The 16,846-nt window shown below is 39.5% G+C and overlaps 1 protein-coding gene across 3 annotated transcripts in view; it reads left to right on the top strand.

The window, feature by feature from the left end:
- Positions 1 to 12,122, top strand: part of N4BP2 (NEDD4 binding protein 2) — a 35,690-nt gene extending 23,568 nt beyond the window's left edge. For 2 of the 3 annotated variants that reach the window (XM_063157396.1, XM_063157397.1), the window contains exons 14-19: positions 1,022 to 1,140; positions 2,457 to 2,595; positions 2,700 to 2,885; positions 5,160 to 5,328; positions 7,129 to 7,252; positions 8,019 to 12,122. In XM_063157396.1, coding sequence (XP_063013466.1) covers positions 1,022 to 1,140; positions 2,457 to 2,595; positions 2,700 to 2,885; positions 5,160 to 5,328; positions 7,129 to 7,252; positions 8,019 to 8,064 — 783 coding nt within the window. In that variant the 3' untranslated portion in view covers positions 8,065 to 12,122. Of the gene's footprint in view, positions 1 to 1,021; positions 1,141 to 2,456; positions 2,596 to 2,699; positions 2,886 to 5,159; positions 5,329 to 7,128; positions 7,253 to 8,018 lie in introns of those variants that run through there. The other variant, XR_010027846.1, reaches the window with a different exon arrangement.
- Positions 12,123 to 16,846: the final 4,724 nt, after the last annotated feature.

Raw genomic sequence — 16,846 nt, 5'->3', positions numbered from 1 at the left:
AGTGTACTGAATTGGCTGTAATGTTTTGTTTTGTTTTGTTTTGTTAGGAGAACCCACAATATTCCTAACAGATGGGACATTAAAATAAGTAGTTGAGGTTAATCTGCAACAAGTTTCTGTACCCAATTCTAAAGTAACTCTTTAATAGATTTTTACTAGTTCTTTGTTTTCCGCACAGAATTCCTGTACCCTGCCTGTTTGGCTTGTGCCTGATACTGCCCTCTACTGCCCCACTGATGTTCAGAACAGGTGTTCTTATTTGTAATGGTCTCTGATAAGCAGCTGTCCTAAAGTAGAGGAGCTCTGAAGTGGTGTAGGAAGTTGTATGAATTAGCCTGTACTTGGAAAATGGCTTGTGGATTCTTTCTTTGAACTGCATGTATGTGCCCTACTGATAACAACAAATGTCACGTCCACAGCTTTACTTTCAGTTTGAATTCATGGAGCTTGGCTTTATCTTGACCACTTTTTTTCTTTTTAAAAAAAATCTGAATATTGGAATGATCATTCCAATTGATTCTAGGTTATAATTATGTCACCTTCTCAGATGACAACTAAGAATATTTATTATAGACACAGCTTCTGATACATCAAACCAAAATCGTTTATGCTGCTTAATAATGAGGTATTGTTTCAACCCCAGGCCCTCAGTATAAAGAGGAGGACTTTGCACAAGCTTAGCACTGGACTGAATGGACTGGCAGGGAATAAATTCCAAAACCTAAATCCCTCCTAAAAATCATCATTTTACTTTGTCCAAATTATGGGGGACCTCCAGCTGCATTACTTCAAAAGACTGCAGAGTGCTGCAGTGGTGTATGATACAACTCACCTGTCCTTACTTTATGCTGATCAGTGTGGCAGGCTGGTATGGCACATTGTCATTGCTGTGGGTGCATACCAACTAAGTAGATACTTCTAAAATGGTAACAAATAATGGCAAAGTTGGATTGGCTCCACCTTTACTGTATTTTTTTTCTAATGAGGAACTTTTAATATATTTCTTTTGTTTTCTGGGTAGAATCGTGTTCCTTCTACAGCCAGAAAAGACTGTGCTGCTAAACTAAAGGAGAAGCAACTTTTTGAGATGTTTCCAACTATTAATCAGAATTTCTTAATGGATGTCTTCAGGGACAACAAGTAAGAAATCCTATTACTTCTTTGTAAAAATGGTACTCAGTTACAGTCATAAATATTGAGAATTAAGATGCTACTAAAGAATGGTTTTTTGCAACGTAGTGCTTTTTGTTACTCTAAATAAAGGCAAAAAGGGTTTAAACTCAGTTTAGACACATTTCTTTTTAGGGCAGAATAGACAGTTTCTTTCACTGGGAGAAGAGTGTCTCTTGCTGTTGACCACTGTCTGACTGTCAGTGGAACTGCTTATTTTCTTGAGAGCTGGGGTTTAAATCTAGTGGGAGAAATTAGTGGGTGTGGTAATAGTAGGATTGCAGGAAATGGCATCTGCCCAAGAGGAAAACACAGTCATCACCTGGTGTTACCTGTGAGTACTTTCCTGGTTACTGCAGCTGCTCTGAGGGAATGAACCATCTCTCTATGCCTTCCTGCTGACATTCTCTCTCTCTTCTGCATTATGTTTCTGGGATATATGTCTACCTTCTTAAATCCAAGTGTCTGTGAAGTTTCTACCTTCTTAAATCCAAGTTTCTTTTTTTTTTCAAGAGAAACATCTTTTTTCATCCTTGGCCATTTGAATTCTGTCTCTACATATGGGTTTGCATACCTACTTGTCAGTCATGCTGCTTGTCCAGGTTGTTGTAAAAATCTTTCCTGTTTAAAATATATCCTTCATCCATTTTTATAATTCAAACATTTCACCATCATATTTTTCACGTTCAAAATTGTCCTCATAGTGTTGCCTTTCCCAAAATCTGTCTTTACTTTTGATCAGTCTGTTCTTGTTAGCTTACTAAAGAGCAAGAATAAAGAAGAAAAACAGCTTATTAGAAAGCTGTTGGCAACTGATGTCTTACTTAATTAAATTTGATAACAAAGTTTGACTAAAAATACAAGGATTTACCCTCATTAGGGTTTCAGAAAACTGAGCTAGTTTTAAATTAGTTTGAACTATCTAACCTTTACCAGAGAAGATTTAAGATGAACTATCTTACTCAGCCCAAAGAGCAGCATTTATTAATATCTTTTTGATTAAGGTAGGATGAAATTTATTTCAGTTATGTAATTTTCCTTTTAATGTTCAAGTGCCCCTCAGTTATGTTTCAGTCGACCAAGACTGCATGTGTGTTGATGCCAGTAATTCTCTACAAGGAGTTTGCAAGCCTTTCTTTAATGAGCTGGAATATTCCATTCCTCTGTTTATTTTCATTGTAATCTAGTTCTGTAACAATATCAATGTTTGTTATAATGAATTTAGATAACTATAGCAGCTATTAATATATATTTGTAAAATTATGGACTTTATTTATCCTTTACAGCTACTCTTTAGAACAAACTGAACAGTTTCTGAACTGTGTTCTGGAGGCAGATCCTGTACAAACAGTTATAGCTCAAGAAACTGCTCAGCAAAATGAAATTGTTTCTTCCTACAATGCTGCAAAGAACCGTGAGAAGAAGGTATTTATATTTTTTTTTAACCATAGTTATAAACATAGCCAAAACTATGCTAATGGAAACACCCTACAATGCACCTGTAACTTCAACAATATGAATTCCTACAGGTAAAAAAAAGTAAGGAAGAGGATGATCCTTTATGTGAAATGTTTCAAGACTTTGAGTATCCACAGTATGATGATTTAAGAGCAGAAGCTTTTTGTCACCAGCAAAAGAGACAGGAATGTTTGAAAAAGGCTGAAGAGGCCTATCGCATGGGTATGAAGCCTGTGGCAGCATTTTATGCAGATCAGGTAAACAAAAATATTGTGCTTTTTGTCTGAACTTAGGGAGGTGTTTAAACCCTGAGTTGGAAGTGATAAGGAAAACATCATGCCTGCTAGAGTTGATGAATTTGGTCACTGTTCCCTGTTCCCTGTGTATTATATTGACAATCACAAGTAAATTTGCTTCCACTAGTAATGATACTGGCCCAGGAAGCTAATGTAACCAAATCTAGTGTGAGACCTCATGAAAGGTGATGTCTAGTGCTTAGTCACACATGCTCCTTTGTCTTAGATCTCTTTCACATCCCATCATGTCCTTGTAAACACCAAGATTTGTGTCCAAGTGATCTGACTAGGTTCACTGGAGTGTGACATGGACTGCAACAAACATAATGTTTTTGAATCCTCTGTATATGTTGGTGCTGAACTGTTCTTAGACACATCTTCTGTACTTTATAGGAATCAGACAGGTGTTAAGATGTCATCTTTTGCCACTGAATCTTGTTTGCTTCATCCTCCATATATCTTGGGCAAGATTGCTGCCTGCTGTCTTTGCTTCTTCATTCTGACTATCTTTATGGCTACAGTCTGTCTTGGGTTGGGATAAATGAGGTGTGTATGTCATGCTTTTCATTATACATCTGGTTATGGACTGTAGATCTGCTGCTGATCAGTCTTTCATGCTCTGACCTTGGAGCACTAGCTCTTTGGTCTTGATTCAGGCACATTTCTTAGAATGCACCAGTTTGAGTACTGCTGATCAGTGCTGTTGATCCTACTCTTGCTTTTAAGTCTAATCTCTTCTTGTAATCAAAGTTCCTCTACATTGGCTTCTTAGTGCCTTCACAGGCACTAAGCATGTCCCTTGACATCATGCTTAAAAAATGTGTTAGAAGTATCTTCAAAGGTTGTAGTTTTCCCCGATCTAATAGTATATAAAAATTCAGTAAGAATTCACAGTATAGAAGCATTTAATTCTAAACTTGGAATTGTATTATGACAGAACAAAAATGTAATAATAAATCACTTGAATTTGCTTATTCAAAAAGCTTTCATGCAAGTGGTGTAACTCCTGTTTAGATTGTTACTGTGCATGTAGGAAGTACAGATTATCAATTTTTATAATAAACTTTTTATGGTTTTTATGTGTTTTATCCTGTTTCATATATTCTTGAAGTTTTGAGACAAAGATGTTCAGGATTTTAAATAGAAGTGTAATTTCAGGTCCTTACTTTGGTTCTTATCCATAAGAACAAATACAATCTATTGTAAATCTATTGAAATTTATTTATTATATACTTTCCTTTAGGTAATAAAAAGGCAAACTAGTCTACCTTTATTAATAAAAAATACTTTATTCCTGGTGGCCTTTGTCTTGGGAATCCTTTGCAAGTGGGTTACAGAGCTGCTGTCTTGGGTCTGACACTAACACACTTTGAGTGATCCATTTTAAGAAGTGTAAGACAGATTTTCACTTTTGTTCTCTTGAGCCTTTATCAGTCCAATACCTGGAGTTCCTTCCATTCCTTTTTAGACTGTGCCTACAGATCTTCAAGGACATAATTTGATGCTTTGATCTCTCAGATACTACCATTGCAAGGTTCATGGGAAGGAGTTGGTACTTGTTCACTCTGTAGTAAGGTGACTAACTGTACTGGTCCTTGCCCTCATTCCAGAAGAGACTTACTGACCTTGTCAGTCATAAAATATGCCAGAAAGTATTGGGAGAGATGATAGATGATGATATTATTATTATTATTGTTGTTGTTGTTGTTACTGTTACTATTATTATTGTTATTATTTACCCTTGGCTTGTCTGAAATTTCGGGAATGCATTCGGAAGAATTAACCTCAAATACAACAGTCAGCAGGCTTTTCCTAATCTGTTGGGCAGTTTCTCTGATACTTTCATCATAATTTTAGCAAAATACTTGCAGGAAATAAAAAATCTATTGTTAGGAAAATAAATTTGCAACTCATTATGGAGTGTAACTTGTTAGCTTACGTACAGACCTTATGATTTTGTGCCTTTTCTGCCTTTTTTTCCCTCCTTTTAAGGCTTTTGTTATAATGTCTTCTTTGTGCCAGCTTTGAGTAGTTTCTCACAAACAGATTTAATGAAATCTTCCTGTGAGTAGGTCTCACTGAGCATCTTGCAGAAGTTCTGCTAGAATTATAAATTTTATTAGTTCAAACTTGAACTAAAAGCACCCTGCCAGTGCTGTCATTTTGAAACCACTGAGCAGTGTGGAGCTAAAATTATTTCTTGGTGTGTAATAGTCACTGTGCTTATGAATAAAGGGTCACCTTCATGAGCAGAAGATGAAAGAAGCTAACCATGCTGCTGCTGTGCAAATCTTTGAGCGAGTAAATACTTCCTTGCTGCCTATGAATGTGTTGGATTTGCATGGTCTCCATGTGGATGAAGCCGTGAATCAATTGTCCAGAGTACTCCAGGAGAAAAGGGAAGGTAGGGTTTAGGTAATAATTCTTACCCCTAAAAATTATTCTCATGATGAGAAGAAATCATGATGCATGGCAATATTAGAGGGAATGAATGTGCTTTAGTAACATATGTGTTAAAAACAACTAGGCTTTGTGTTGTCTTGTTTTCAAAGTACCCCAGTGGAATTGTTTTTCTTTAACAAGACAATGATTTTTGTTGTTCCTGTCTTGCCCCCCTCCCCCTGCTTCTTGGTAAATCTTCTTCCTTGTGTTTTATCCCTTTTTATTACTATTATTGAATACTTGGTCTGTCCTTCATGACATTTTTTTACTGAGATGATGATGCAACCATATGTCTTCCCATTGCATTGCTTTGTCACAACTATGTTGCTTTTATAATCTTAAAAGAAAAATTACTGTGTTGGAATTGTAACAGCAGTGATGATATGGTCTTCAACTTCTACATGAGAGTGTGAGATCTGAGCTACCTTTCAGAAACTTCTGTTTTCAGTTTGTTGGCAGCAATGCTTGAGATCAGAATGCTGCTGCTTCCAGAAATGTCATTTTATGCAGTTTTGCTTGAGAGCTCATTTTTTCTCATAGTGGAGAGTTCAAGTACTTCATGAGTGTCCATGCTGTAAAAAGATCAATTTTCTGCATTACCAGTTTACCCTCTAAATTTAAGCACACTGGGAATGCTTCTGTAACAAATATTTCTTACACAAGGTACTGCCACACAAACAGGATTTTTTGAAGGAGCTGCTCCTCAGAGTATAAATAAAAGTGTTCAGTGAGGCTTTAGATAACCCTTGTCTTTCAATATGCACCAGAGATAATTAAATTCCATTATCTGGTCAATTCCTGCAATGACATTTGTGCAATTTAAACTGTAACCTAGTGCTTTTTAGAACTAAATTTCCAGAACTGTACTTAAATCAGCAATGCTGAAATTGATAGTAGGGGCTCTCTGTTCAGTCTATTTACCTAAAGCTGAAAAAAAAAAGTAGTTGATTTCACTGTATGTACATGGGAAAAGGAACAATACTGGGAACTTTCTTTTGCTGCCGGAATTAACAGTAAATAAATATAAAACCTAAATAAAGTTACTGTGTGGGGGAGAGTAGTTGAAAAAACACGTAATGTGAACTGATAATTCCAAACTGGCAAATCTAGTTGTGAGAATCCAGTTTAATTTTTTTTCCTCTTTTTCAAACTCTTCATCAATTTAGGTTGCTGTTATCTCTGGGAAGAGAGCAATTTCTTTGGTTATCATGGCTAAGGGCCCTAATAAAACTCATGGAATGTGTTGATCTGTTGAATTCCATGCTCCAACATAGCAGAAGATAGTCCAAATAATGTGGCATAAGTGTCAAAAGCTGGATTTATATTTTCTTTCTTCTTAATTTCTTTATTCAATAAAATGTTATTTCTTTATTCACATTAATTTAAGATAAAACATGAAGCAATACAGGAGCACCACTTAAAAATTCCGTGAATGACACTCGCCTCTTTTAATTTTGTAATTTAAATTTATATCACAGAATGTAAATTCCAGTTGAATATTAGATGACAGTAAAGCTTCTATGAAATTGGAGGGATTTTGTGATCGTTACATTATGCATTTTGCAAGCAGTCTAGATTTCAAGTTTGACTTTTTCAAAATGGGGGAAAATGGCTATTTGTATCTAAAATATGCATATCATCATGGGAAAACAAAGCACCAAATGAGTAGTGAGAGTTTCCAGAGGAATGCATGGAAGGCTTGTACTGCATGCCAAGTCTCTGCTGAGGAGAACTTGAAGTGTTGCAATTCCTGCTGTTGCAGAGTACCAGCAGAGTGGTGGCAAACCATATCTCAGTGTTATCACGGGAAGAGGAAGCCATAGTCAGGGAGGAGTTGCTCGCATCAGACCAGCAGCTATCCGATACCTCACAAGCCACAACTTCAGGTGAGTTTAGATTTTTGTTACTGATAATTTTTTTTTCTTGAACCACATTTAAATAACTGAAAATTGAAGTTTAGTTTTAGAATGCTGTTAAACTACTGCACAGATTAGGGCACGTCTGCCGTTTCAGATTAAATTAACTCAATTGTTTCACAAATCTGATGCAGTTGTGTAGTAGCTGTTAAATGTTAATTCCTTTCCTCTGAGATAGTTTAATTCTGTATTTCCATTCAAGATTGCTAGTTTTACTGTGAAAAATTGTTAATCCTGCTTTTTATTTGTTGCAATACTTGCATTTGTGTTCAGTTTATGAGGGATAGCAATTTAGTAAGTCTGGGCTCGCACCAATGTGTTGGCTGATTTTTATATAGAGCAGTGTAGGAAGGTGAGACTCAAAACCAGCAATGACTTCCCATTTCTTTCTTGGCTTCTACAAAATAGAAGGATGAAAATCCATTTCAAAAGAAGAGGAAATGAAAGGGGAACAGGAATAGAAGAGCAGAATTAATAACCAAGAATATTCAGCAGCTTTTTCTTTGCTCGGATCTTCATCTTAGTTTCTGCTTTTTCAAGGTCTTCGTATCTCCAGACACTGAAAAATCCTTCTTCAGTGTCACATCTGCTGATCACATAATGCTGATTTCCTGACTCTCACATGCACATATACTTGACCGAGGACCTTAGCACTTTCCATATGTTTGATGAGAATTGAAGGTGATGCATTGCATATAGTTTACATGTTGAAGCTTCTTTTTTTCTTGTTTCATAGGTTCACAGAAATAAAACCAGGCTGCCTGAAAGTCATGCTGAATTGAGGAGTTGTGGAAAGAGGAATATAGAAACTGAGGTGTCAGATGACTGCCGGGTAACAGAAGAAACCCCATGTTTTGAACAGCTGCACTGGTATTTTTCAGTCCGTTTTAAAGGATGATATTTTATTAAACTGGTCTCAATTTACAGCAAGTGGATTTGTCAGTATGTTTCCAATAATTTTTTTCTGTGGAGTAGAAGTTTTTTTGAACCTGCAAAAGGAAGATACTTAAAAGGATTTGAAGTCTCAGAAATGCAGATTTAAGAATTTTGCTGAGAAATATATGATGTTTTTAACAGAAGTTAAGATACAATTTTTAATATAACTATCTTCTTAGCATACCTAATCTGCCTTTTGACCCTTGCACGTCTTGATTGCTGTGGCTTCTGTACTTCTAAAACATATTATCTTATACAAAGTTATTTTGTAATTCAGAACTTTTGCTAAACCCTTCAGAATAGCAAAGGAGAGGCAGAAACTGAGCAACTACTGGTATTTCAAATCCAGTTACATCTGAGTGCTGAGTATTTCCAGGTTTCTTTAAAAATCTTGTGTCTTTTTAGTGGTTATGTTGAGTTCACCAGTTCTGTTATCCTGACTTCCCTCAAAACTTCTCCAAATCCTGAAGGAGGTTGCATATAAGGCCAGCTGTGTGTTTGGTAATTTGGCAGATTTAGTGTGATCTCTTAAAGGAAAACCACAATGCTGTTATTCAGTCTCTTTTGGAGATCCACCTACTGGATTAAAATTGTTTCTTTCTTTGTAGCTTTTTAAATTCAGCAAATGCAGTATTGTTTTACTTTACAAGTGTCTAATAATGATGTCTTCATTCTCTGTATTGTTTGGTGATTTCCTTTTAGAAAATATGATAATGAGACATTTTAAATATATTTTTAACATCAAAGTGAATACTAATATTGCAGAAGTAATTGCCTAACTGGAAAATCTGGGAGTACAAAAGTTACTCTGATTTTGATGGCATTGCATCAGCATCTAGAAATACCTGTGTAAAAACCAAAACAACATAAAAAGACCCCAAGCAAAACCCTTCAGAAATTAAACGTCTCTACTTTTGCATGTGTTTCCAGTACACAATCAGAACACTTTTTTAATAGAAATATCTTGTAGAATACATCACTATTTTTATTTATCTTTGCCTCCTGAAGGGCATATGAATTTTTGTTGTACGGCTTTTTCAGAACAGGTGTGAGTTGTGTATTAGGAATAATATTAATAGATTAAGGATTAATGTGAGGAATTTTTAAATTTTTAGCCACTTTGCAGTAAATTTTATCAAGGAACTACATGCACATAGAGTTTGTATATGAATCCATATGTGTGTGCAAATTCTTCAATTTGCATACATGAGGACTAATAAACAAAGAACTTCTGTGAGAAAAGCTGTCCACAGAAATAGGTTTCACTTGAAAACGTGTCTGTGTAAGTTGCTGACAGGCTGAAAGACATGATGTTTCCTGAATATGTCTGTATTTACTCTAATATATACACAGTGACTATGATGCATGGTAGACTTAAAAATGAGTTTGTCGTGCTTCAAGAGATACAGTTATCATTTCCTGGTGATTTCAAGTGGAAGAATAGCTTGAGTAATACTTAATCAAAGAGATTCTTTCTATAATAGACTGCCATAATAAGTTTGATATTTTTTGTGGGTACTTAGATCATCTGAATTATGTCCTTTTTCTGTTTCCTTCTCTCTGCCTTGCTCTGGGAATCAGTGAGTGAAATACAAAAGATCTGTGGTCCCCTTACAGCACTAACAGAGCTTTTTCTGCCACTGCATGATGTCCTGTGTGAAGTCCACACTCCATCCTCTGTGACAGTGCCTAAAATGGATTGAGATGCTGTTTAGGCACTTGGCCTCATGACAACAGTTCAGACTATCAGCTGTACAGAGTTGCAAATGCTAGAATTATCTCAGCAGAGCCAGAATCTTTGTTTTGGACCAAGGGACTTCCTTCTGTTCCTGAACAGGTTTTCCTTAGTGCTGCTGTTTATACCAAATGGAGTTGCAGCTCTCTGGGACAGCTCTTTGCAGTACAGTGTCTGTTGGTTGGCCTGGGTGGCTGCTGTGTGTTGAGCTGCTTGGGTGCCCAAGCCCTAGAGAGATGTGCCTGTAAACAAGGAAGTGCCAACACTTCTGGTTGTTTTGGGAGGTAGCCTGATTCACTCAGCATATTCACACCATTCCTGACATGGACAAAGACAGCTTAGATTTTAGTTCAAAAGACAAGCAGAAAAAGTTTTCGTGTTGCCCATCTGTTCATCATAATCTAGTTGACAACTTTACCCTGGAGATGAGCAACACAGCTTTTTGCCTTCTTCTGGCTTAGCAAGTGGATGATAATGATTGCAGTTGACTCTCACTTCCCCAGAACATGCTCTGACCAACATGCTCAGGAATATTTTTGAAATTGCCACTTCCTGAGCCTCTTTCAAAATTACCACTGCACGCAAAAAGTGCAAGCTTAAGGGGACAAAAGAGATTAAAGAATTAAAAGTGCAAAAACAGTCTCTGGGAGTGGGCTAAGACTTTCAAGAAAGGTACTGTTCCTGGTGAGTTTCAGTGTCCTTTCAGACTGTTTTTTCATCCTTTAGTCCTATTTGGATAAATACATTAAAAATGTTCAGGGTAAAATCAGCTCTACCCAGTGCTAGGAGAATTTTTCTTCAGTCTGTCAAAATCAGCAGAGAAATACACAGCTCAAGAGCAGTTTTGAATACTCTTCTCTCTTCCTCTCTTCACTGGCTTTCATTGGGGTGCAGGTTGAGGTTCATGAACATTCTCTGAATGCCCTGCCTGGGGTAAATTGGTCATTCACCTACATGTGTTGTTTGATTACCAGCTGAACTTTGATGGAGATGATGGCTTAAAATCATAACACTGGCAAAACCAATCTTGCCTCTATCAGCTTCAGCTGCTCAAAATGAGGCATTGCAGTTCTGACTCAGAGAAAATGTAATGATCCTCTGAGGGATCTCAAGCACTTGCTTAAAAGCTGTGCTGAGCTGGATACAGAATAGGTCTGAAGATAAGTGCACGGAGTAAAAGTAAGTAGAGTTTTATCAGTAAGGATCTCCATGCCTTCAGCTACTTGCCAATATTCCAGAAAAACAACACTGAAGTTCTTGTATTTCTCTGAATGATTTTATAATGTATTCTGGGATGAATTCTTTAAAATATAGTTATTTCGAAATGGTATTTCAAAGTAGGTTATATTTTAGAAGTTCCAACCATTCTGATGTCTCTTGCAGTGAGAATCCATGAGAAACCAGAGGTATCGTGTAAATTCTGTATCATCTTACAATTAAAATAGCAGTATTGCCACCAGCACTCTGAAATAATGTACAACTGTTTCTGTAGCACTTTCTGTTCTTCAACAGCATGTGATGGTGATGAATGGTAGCCTTTAATATGTGACTTTTTGTGTCTTCTTTTACAAAACATTTTAATAGTTATGCCAAGTTTTAATTTAGGAAAATTACCATTTTTTAATATACAAAATTAATACTTGTGCTAACATTGATGAGTGATCCTAAAGTGAAAAAAAAAAGGCCAGAGGTGCAATGAAGAAAGTTGTCTGAAGTAATGTGACTGTTGAAAACCATTTCAGTTGATTGTGAAAGTAGTATGGCAAAAATATTTCAGGATACCTTGACAATACTTAATGACTTTGGCTTTTGCTTTTAATATCATGTGGTACATCCCCCCTCAAAACCCAACCAAAGCCCAACTATTCATGCTATTTCAGCTAAATAAACTTTGCAGAGGATTAAATGAGTAGATGTGAATACACATGTGAAAACACCTAGTATTGCAGCTACCAATTGTAAAAGCTGTTAGGACCAGTACATTGGAAGATACAAATTTATATTTTTAAATTAAAACAAAAAATGATTTTTTTTATTTGTATAAAGTTGTACTTTTGCTGTTAACTATAATTTTGTTTTTTACTGAAATAGTTTTGTAATTTGCATTTAAAATTTCTAATATGAAATGGAATTTACAGAATATAGTTTAATAAAGGATTTTTGTCACAAGTATAGCCTTCTGTCTTTCCTTGGAAAACTATGTTGCAGCTTGTATCAAATTTTTTCAAATAGTAGTCTTGGAGTTCTGCATGAAAGCCACTTGCTTGGCTTCAGGATACCATCTGTAGGGAGATGAAGCAACCATCTGCAGGCATAAAAAGGAACAGATTTGTGGCCTGGATTTCAGTGCTGTGAGTGCGAGCTGAATGCTCAAATTACTGAGAACGAGGGTCATGGTTTCAGATTTTTTTTTTTTGACCTGAAGTAGCTGAAGAGATGCTATTCCAGGCTGGCTTACTCATGGGAGAGTGACAGCAGCAGTGTACACCAAGGGGAGGAGTGGTCTGACCACTGCAGCAGTGGGGCTTTGGGGGAGGGAAGTGTTCTGCAGAGGCCTCATTTAGCAGGAGCCCGTGGATCAGAGGCAGTGAGAGTGGATCCTGAGAGAGCCCAGCGCTGTACCGTGGTAGATACAGAGCTAGCAAGCCTGGCTTTTCCCATGCCTGCCCCGTTCTGGTCAGGTGCAGGTATTGTCCTGGAAGTGTGGCATGACACCAAAGTGCTGACTGGAGTCTAACCTGTTTTATTAGCTCAGTTTGAGGAAACTTGCTGTGACCCCAGATGACTCCTGCAGAATCATTCCTATGGCTTTATTGCCTTGCAGCTTGGTTGACTGCAGAAACAAGTCAGGCTTGTGCATTTCCACAGCAAAGCACTAACTCAACTCATAAGCTGTTCAAGAGAGCAGGGAAAACAGGTTTTGGGAAGATGTGGAAGCTTGGCAGATGCTGGTTTAAATGTGACGTGGCTGATCCTGAGCCACGGTTCTTAGACCGCAGCATTGGTAAACGTCTCACTAGTTCTGTGCTCTTTACTTACAGGACTCCCTGCTCTGGCAGTGTGGCTGAAGGTCCAGCTTGGGCATTAGTCTCAATTTGATGTTTTAAAGTAGAGGTACTGCTCCTGGACTTGCCTTCTGTCTTGAAGCAGCTTAACTCCTAACTTGCATTCCATCCTGACTCACCAGTTTCTGTTTCAGTTCATGCCCTTTTCTTCCTGTGTGCTGGGATAGTCTTGAGCACCTCACTGCTTCCAGATGGGAGCTTGTTCTTCCAAAGAAACCCTGTGCACTTCTGAGAGTCTGTCTCCCTATTTAAATAAGAGTAATAGGGTATTGTAGTCTGTTCTTACTTAGGAAAATTATTTGAACTTTAGGACTGAAAACTGTACTGTGGTAAAATAAAAATATTGCTAGAGACAAACAGTTTGTCAGCTCAAATTATTAAAGCATAATTAAATGTGTCTGCCGGTGGAATGTGTCAGGTAGCCTGACAATAGGTGGTGCCCTTGCCAATGGCATAGAGTGATGGTGGCCGCACTTCTTACTGTGCCCCTACCAGAGCAGAGTTGTTTCTCTGTATGACAGGTGCTAAAGGATGTTATTACACATCACGTGCTGTTCATTGTTTCCTCAGAGGGAGATACTGTATTTGGACTATTATTTTGGTGAATCTTTTTCTTCTTTATAGATGGGTGGGGTAGAGTTGGTTTTCAAAATACACTTGCTGCTCTGGGCTAGAGGTGGGCAAGACAAGTTCATTTTTGCGCACAGGTTTGAAGATGGTAGTGTCAGGGTTTCTCCATCAGCTGCCCTGGGTTAGTTTTGCAGGTTGGATGCTTGGACAGATCAGTCTGTTTGGAAACCAACATAAAGACATTGTGCTGTTTGGTGAAGTTCTGTGTCACTGTGGATATTACTGGTGGCACAGTCTTCTTGAATACCATGATAGGGAAGGTCCCCCGTGAGGTTGCTTGACTTTGCATCGTGGGGCCTGGCTGGGCTAGCAGTGGTTTCTCATTAGTTGCCACTAATTTGTAAGCAACTGCATGGATCAGTGTTATTTTTGTATTATCTTGAGAAACAGCACTCTCCTTAACAGACATCTGTGGCTACTCATACACACTGGCCAGGAGAGCAAGCAGTGGAAATCCTCTGCCAGAGCCATAGATTTCATCAGGTTGGTCTGTAAATGAAGAAATGGCAGCCCTGTGAAGCTGGTGTGTGCGAGCTCTCTATAACAGTGTTTGCTCCATGTCAGCTAACTCACAAGGCATTGTCTTGGATTCTGGGTCTCAAAATCAGAGTAAAAGTAGGCTTCTTCACCTGTGTGCCCTTCTTGCCTTTCCAGATTATCTCCTTTTACTGTCTTGCAGTGCCATATAGACAGGTTTGAGCATTTATCAGGGTAGCCATGTAATGTAGCTACTTTAATATGCTGTAGACAGCAGAAGATCCTTGGCAGGATGATGCACTCTGGCAGGCAGGGGGGCTTCCCTTTGGGAGCAGGTCAGGGCACCTATGTCAGGCTTCTGTTCAGAGTCTTCTTCTGGGGTAACATCTCCATGTCTATGGACTAGAAAGGAGAAACTAGCTGGTGAGGCAGAGAGCCTGAGACTGAGCAGTGTAACTATCCCCGTCTCTTTTGAAGCAGGAGCAAGTGGGAAAAGCACATTCAAAACAAAACCAGCTGCTGCCTTCATACTGCTGTTTCCCAAGGGGAGCCCCGGTGGCCTCTCCCATAGCGGGGCAAGAGGCCTGGTTTGTTTTCTTTCCTGACAAGCCGAATGTAGTCAGCAGCACCAGCGGGGCATGGCCAGGCCGCGGGTGCGGGGCTGGGGCTGGAGCAGGCACTGTGGAGCAGGGATCAGGGATCAGGGTGTCTGCTCTCTCCGTGGGTGCCGGGCCCTGAGCCGGGAGCCGCCTGGAGCCGCCGCTGCCCGGGCTGCGGGAGCAGGGAAGGGGGAGCCCCGGGACGGCTGCGGCGGGGCTGCTGAGGGAAGAGGCTCCCTCCGCCACCTCCCTGCTGTGACCGGCGCAGCCCGGCGGCTCCCGGGCGGAGCCAAAGGAGGAGCCAGCCTTTGCTGGGCCGGGCAGCCGCGCCAGGAGCGCCTCGGCGGCTCTGGGGCCTGGGCCTCAGGACAGCCCCAGGTGAGCGGTGGTTTCACAGAGGAAACAACCGGGGCCTCCTCCATGCTTACAGCAAAGCCACTGGCGTTAGTTTTACATTAGATCCAGGTGGGGGAAGGAAGTGTGAATGTCCCCCCGGGAGAGAGAAATGGCAAAAGTCAGAGAGTTTAGAGAAACAGACGTGGGTTTGCACGTTCTGCACGTTCTCCCTTCGAAAATTTAAGAAAAGAATTTTAAAATTAGGCTCTTTTAAAGCAAGCACACATTTAGTGTGTTGTTTATATCTCTGATGCTGGACATAAGCAGCACATAATTATTTTTTTTATAAAAATCATCTAGAACAAGAGAAAGGCTTGTAGGGTTAAATACAGCTGGTATCAAGATTTACTTCCTGAGCATTGCACACACCATACCCTCTGAGGCAGACCAAAATCAGAGCTGAGCAAATCTGAGAACAAAAAGGAAATCAGGCAGGGGGGACAGGAGCAGCAGCTTCTGCCAGTCAGAGAGGTCTGCTCTAAGCCCCATGTCTGCCCCATGAGGTGGCAAATGTCCTCCCAGAGTGCCAACAAAAAAAAAAAAAAAAAAAAAAAAAACAAACCAAAAAAACCCCCAAAAAACCAAACCAAACCAAAACAAAAAAAAAAAAACAACAACAAAAAAAAAAACACAGCTAGGCAAACACAGAAAGAATCTTGTTCCTTCAATAGGGCAGATGAGTATTTTGGAAATAGTACCTGATATGGGGGAAGAAGATTGAATTAGTTATTAGACACTGGAACAGGTTGCCAGGGAGGCTGTTGGACACCTCAAGACTGGCATTGTTCAAAGTCAGGTTGGATAAGGCCTGGGGCAAGCTGGTCTAATGGGAGGTGTCCCTGTCCATGGCCTGGGAGGCTGGGACTGGATGACCTTTAAAGTCCATTCCAACCCTTAAACATTCTGTGATTATATAATGTGACTACTTTTATGCTAGGCTTTCTCAGAATGAGAGACGGGGGAGTTAAGTAACCCTCAGTGCAGTTCCTAAGCGCGCTTCACTTTCAAGAAAGGGGATGTAGGTTTTCATGTCACTCTGGAGGAAGTGATCTTCCCGTATATTGCCCACCAGTTCCACGCTGACGTCACAGGAGGAATTTAGGACACCAGATTCTGTGTATTCCAAGAAAACATTCAGTATGTAAATGTTAGTTTTGTCAAAGCCCATGTTGCTGTCAACCTGATCTCAAGAGAACTATCCCAGAGAAATAACTAATTAGTAACCTCTACACAGTGGGGAAACATGAAAGTAATAAAGAATAGTTCTGTAGTTGAGATAACAGAAGGCTGTGGTCTCAGAAAGTGGGGAAATCTCGGCCTGCCTTCCCTCAGAAGTATATGGGGTTAATGCATGGAGCTGCATCAGTCTTGAAAAGAGGCTGGATGAATGGAGATGACCGCACCCAAGTGCCAAACCCAAGTTTGATCAACTCAGGGTTTTCTGTTTTGGTCCTGAGAGGTCTGTGCTGCTCAGGCATGACCAGGTCTGAGTTGCTTTGTGCCTTGTACACATCTCAGCACTGCACCCAGAAACTGGGAAGCTCAGGGCCAAATCCTGCAGAGCAGGAGTAGCTGGAAGGCTGCTCTGTGGCCCCTGAAGCATAGGGCAAGCCTGTCACTGAAGAGGAAGAGGCAATGGCATGGGAAGGGGGTCAGGAGCTGAATTGAAAGTTGAACTTTAGACCTCAGGAAGGAGTCAAGAGAGTCCACAGGGAGGGGGTGGCAT

This window comes from Melospiza melodia, chromosome 5 (assembly GCF_035770615.1).
Source record: "Melospiza melodia melodia isolate bMelMel2 chromosome 5, bMelMel2.pri, whole genome shotgun sequence".
Lineage (NCBI taxonomy): Eukaryota > Metazoa > Chordata > Aves > Passeriformes > Passerellidae > Melospiza > Melospiza melodia.
This window is presented reverse-complemented; position numbering and strand designations above follow the sequence as displayed.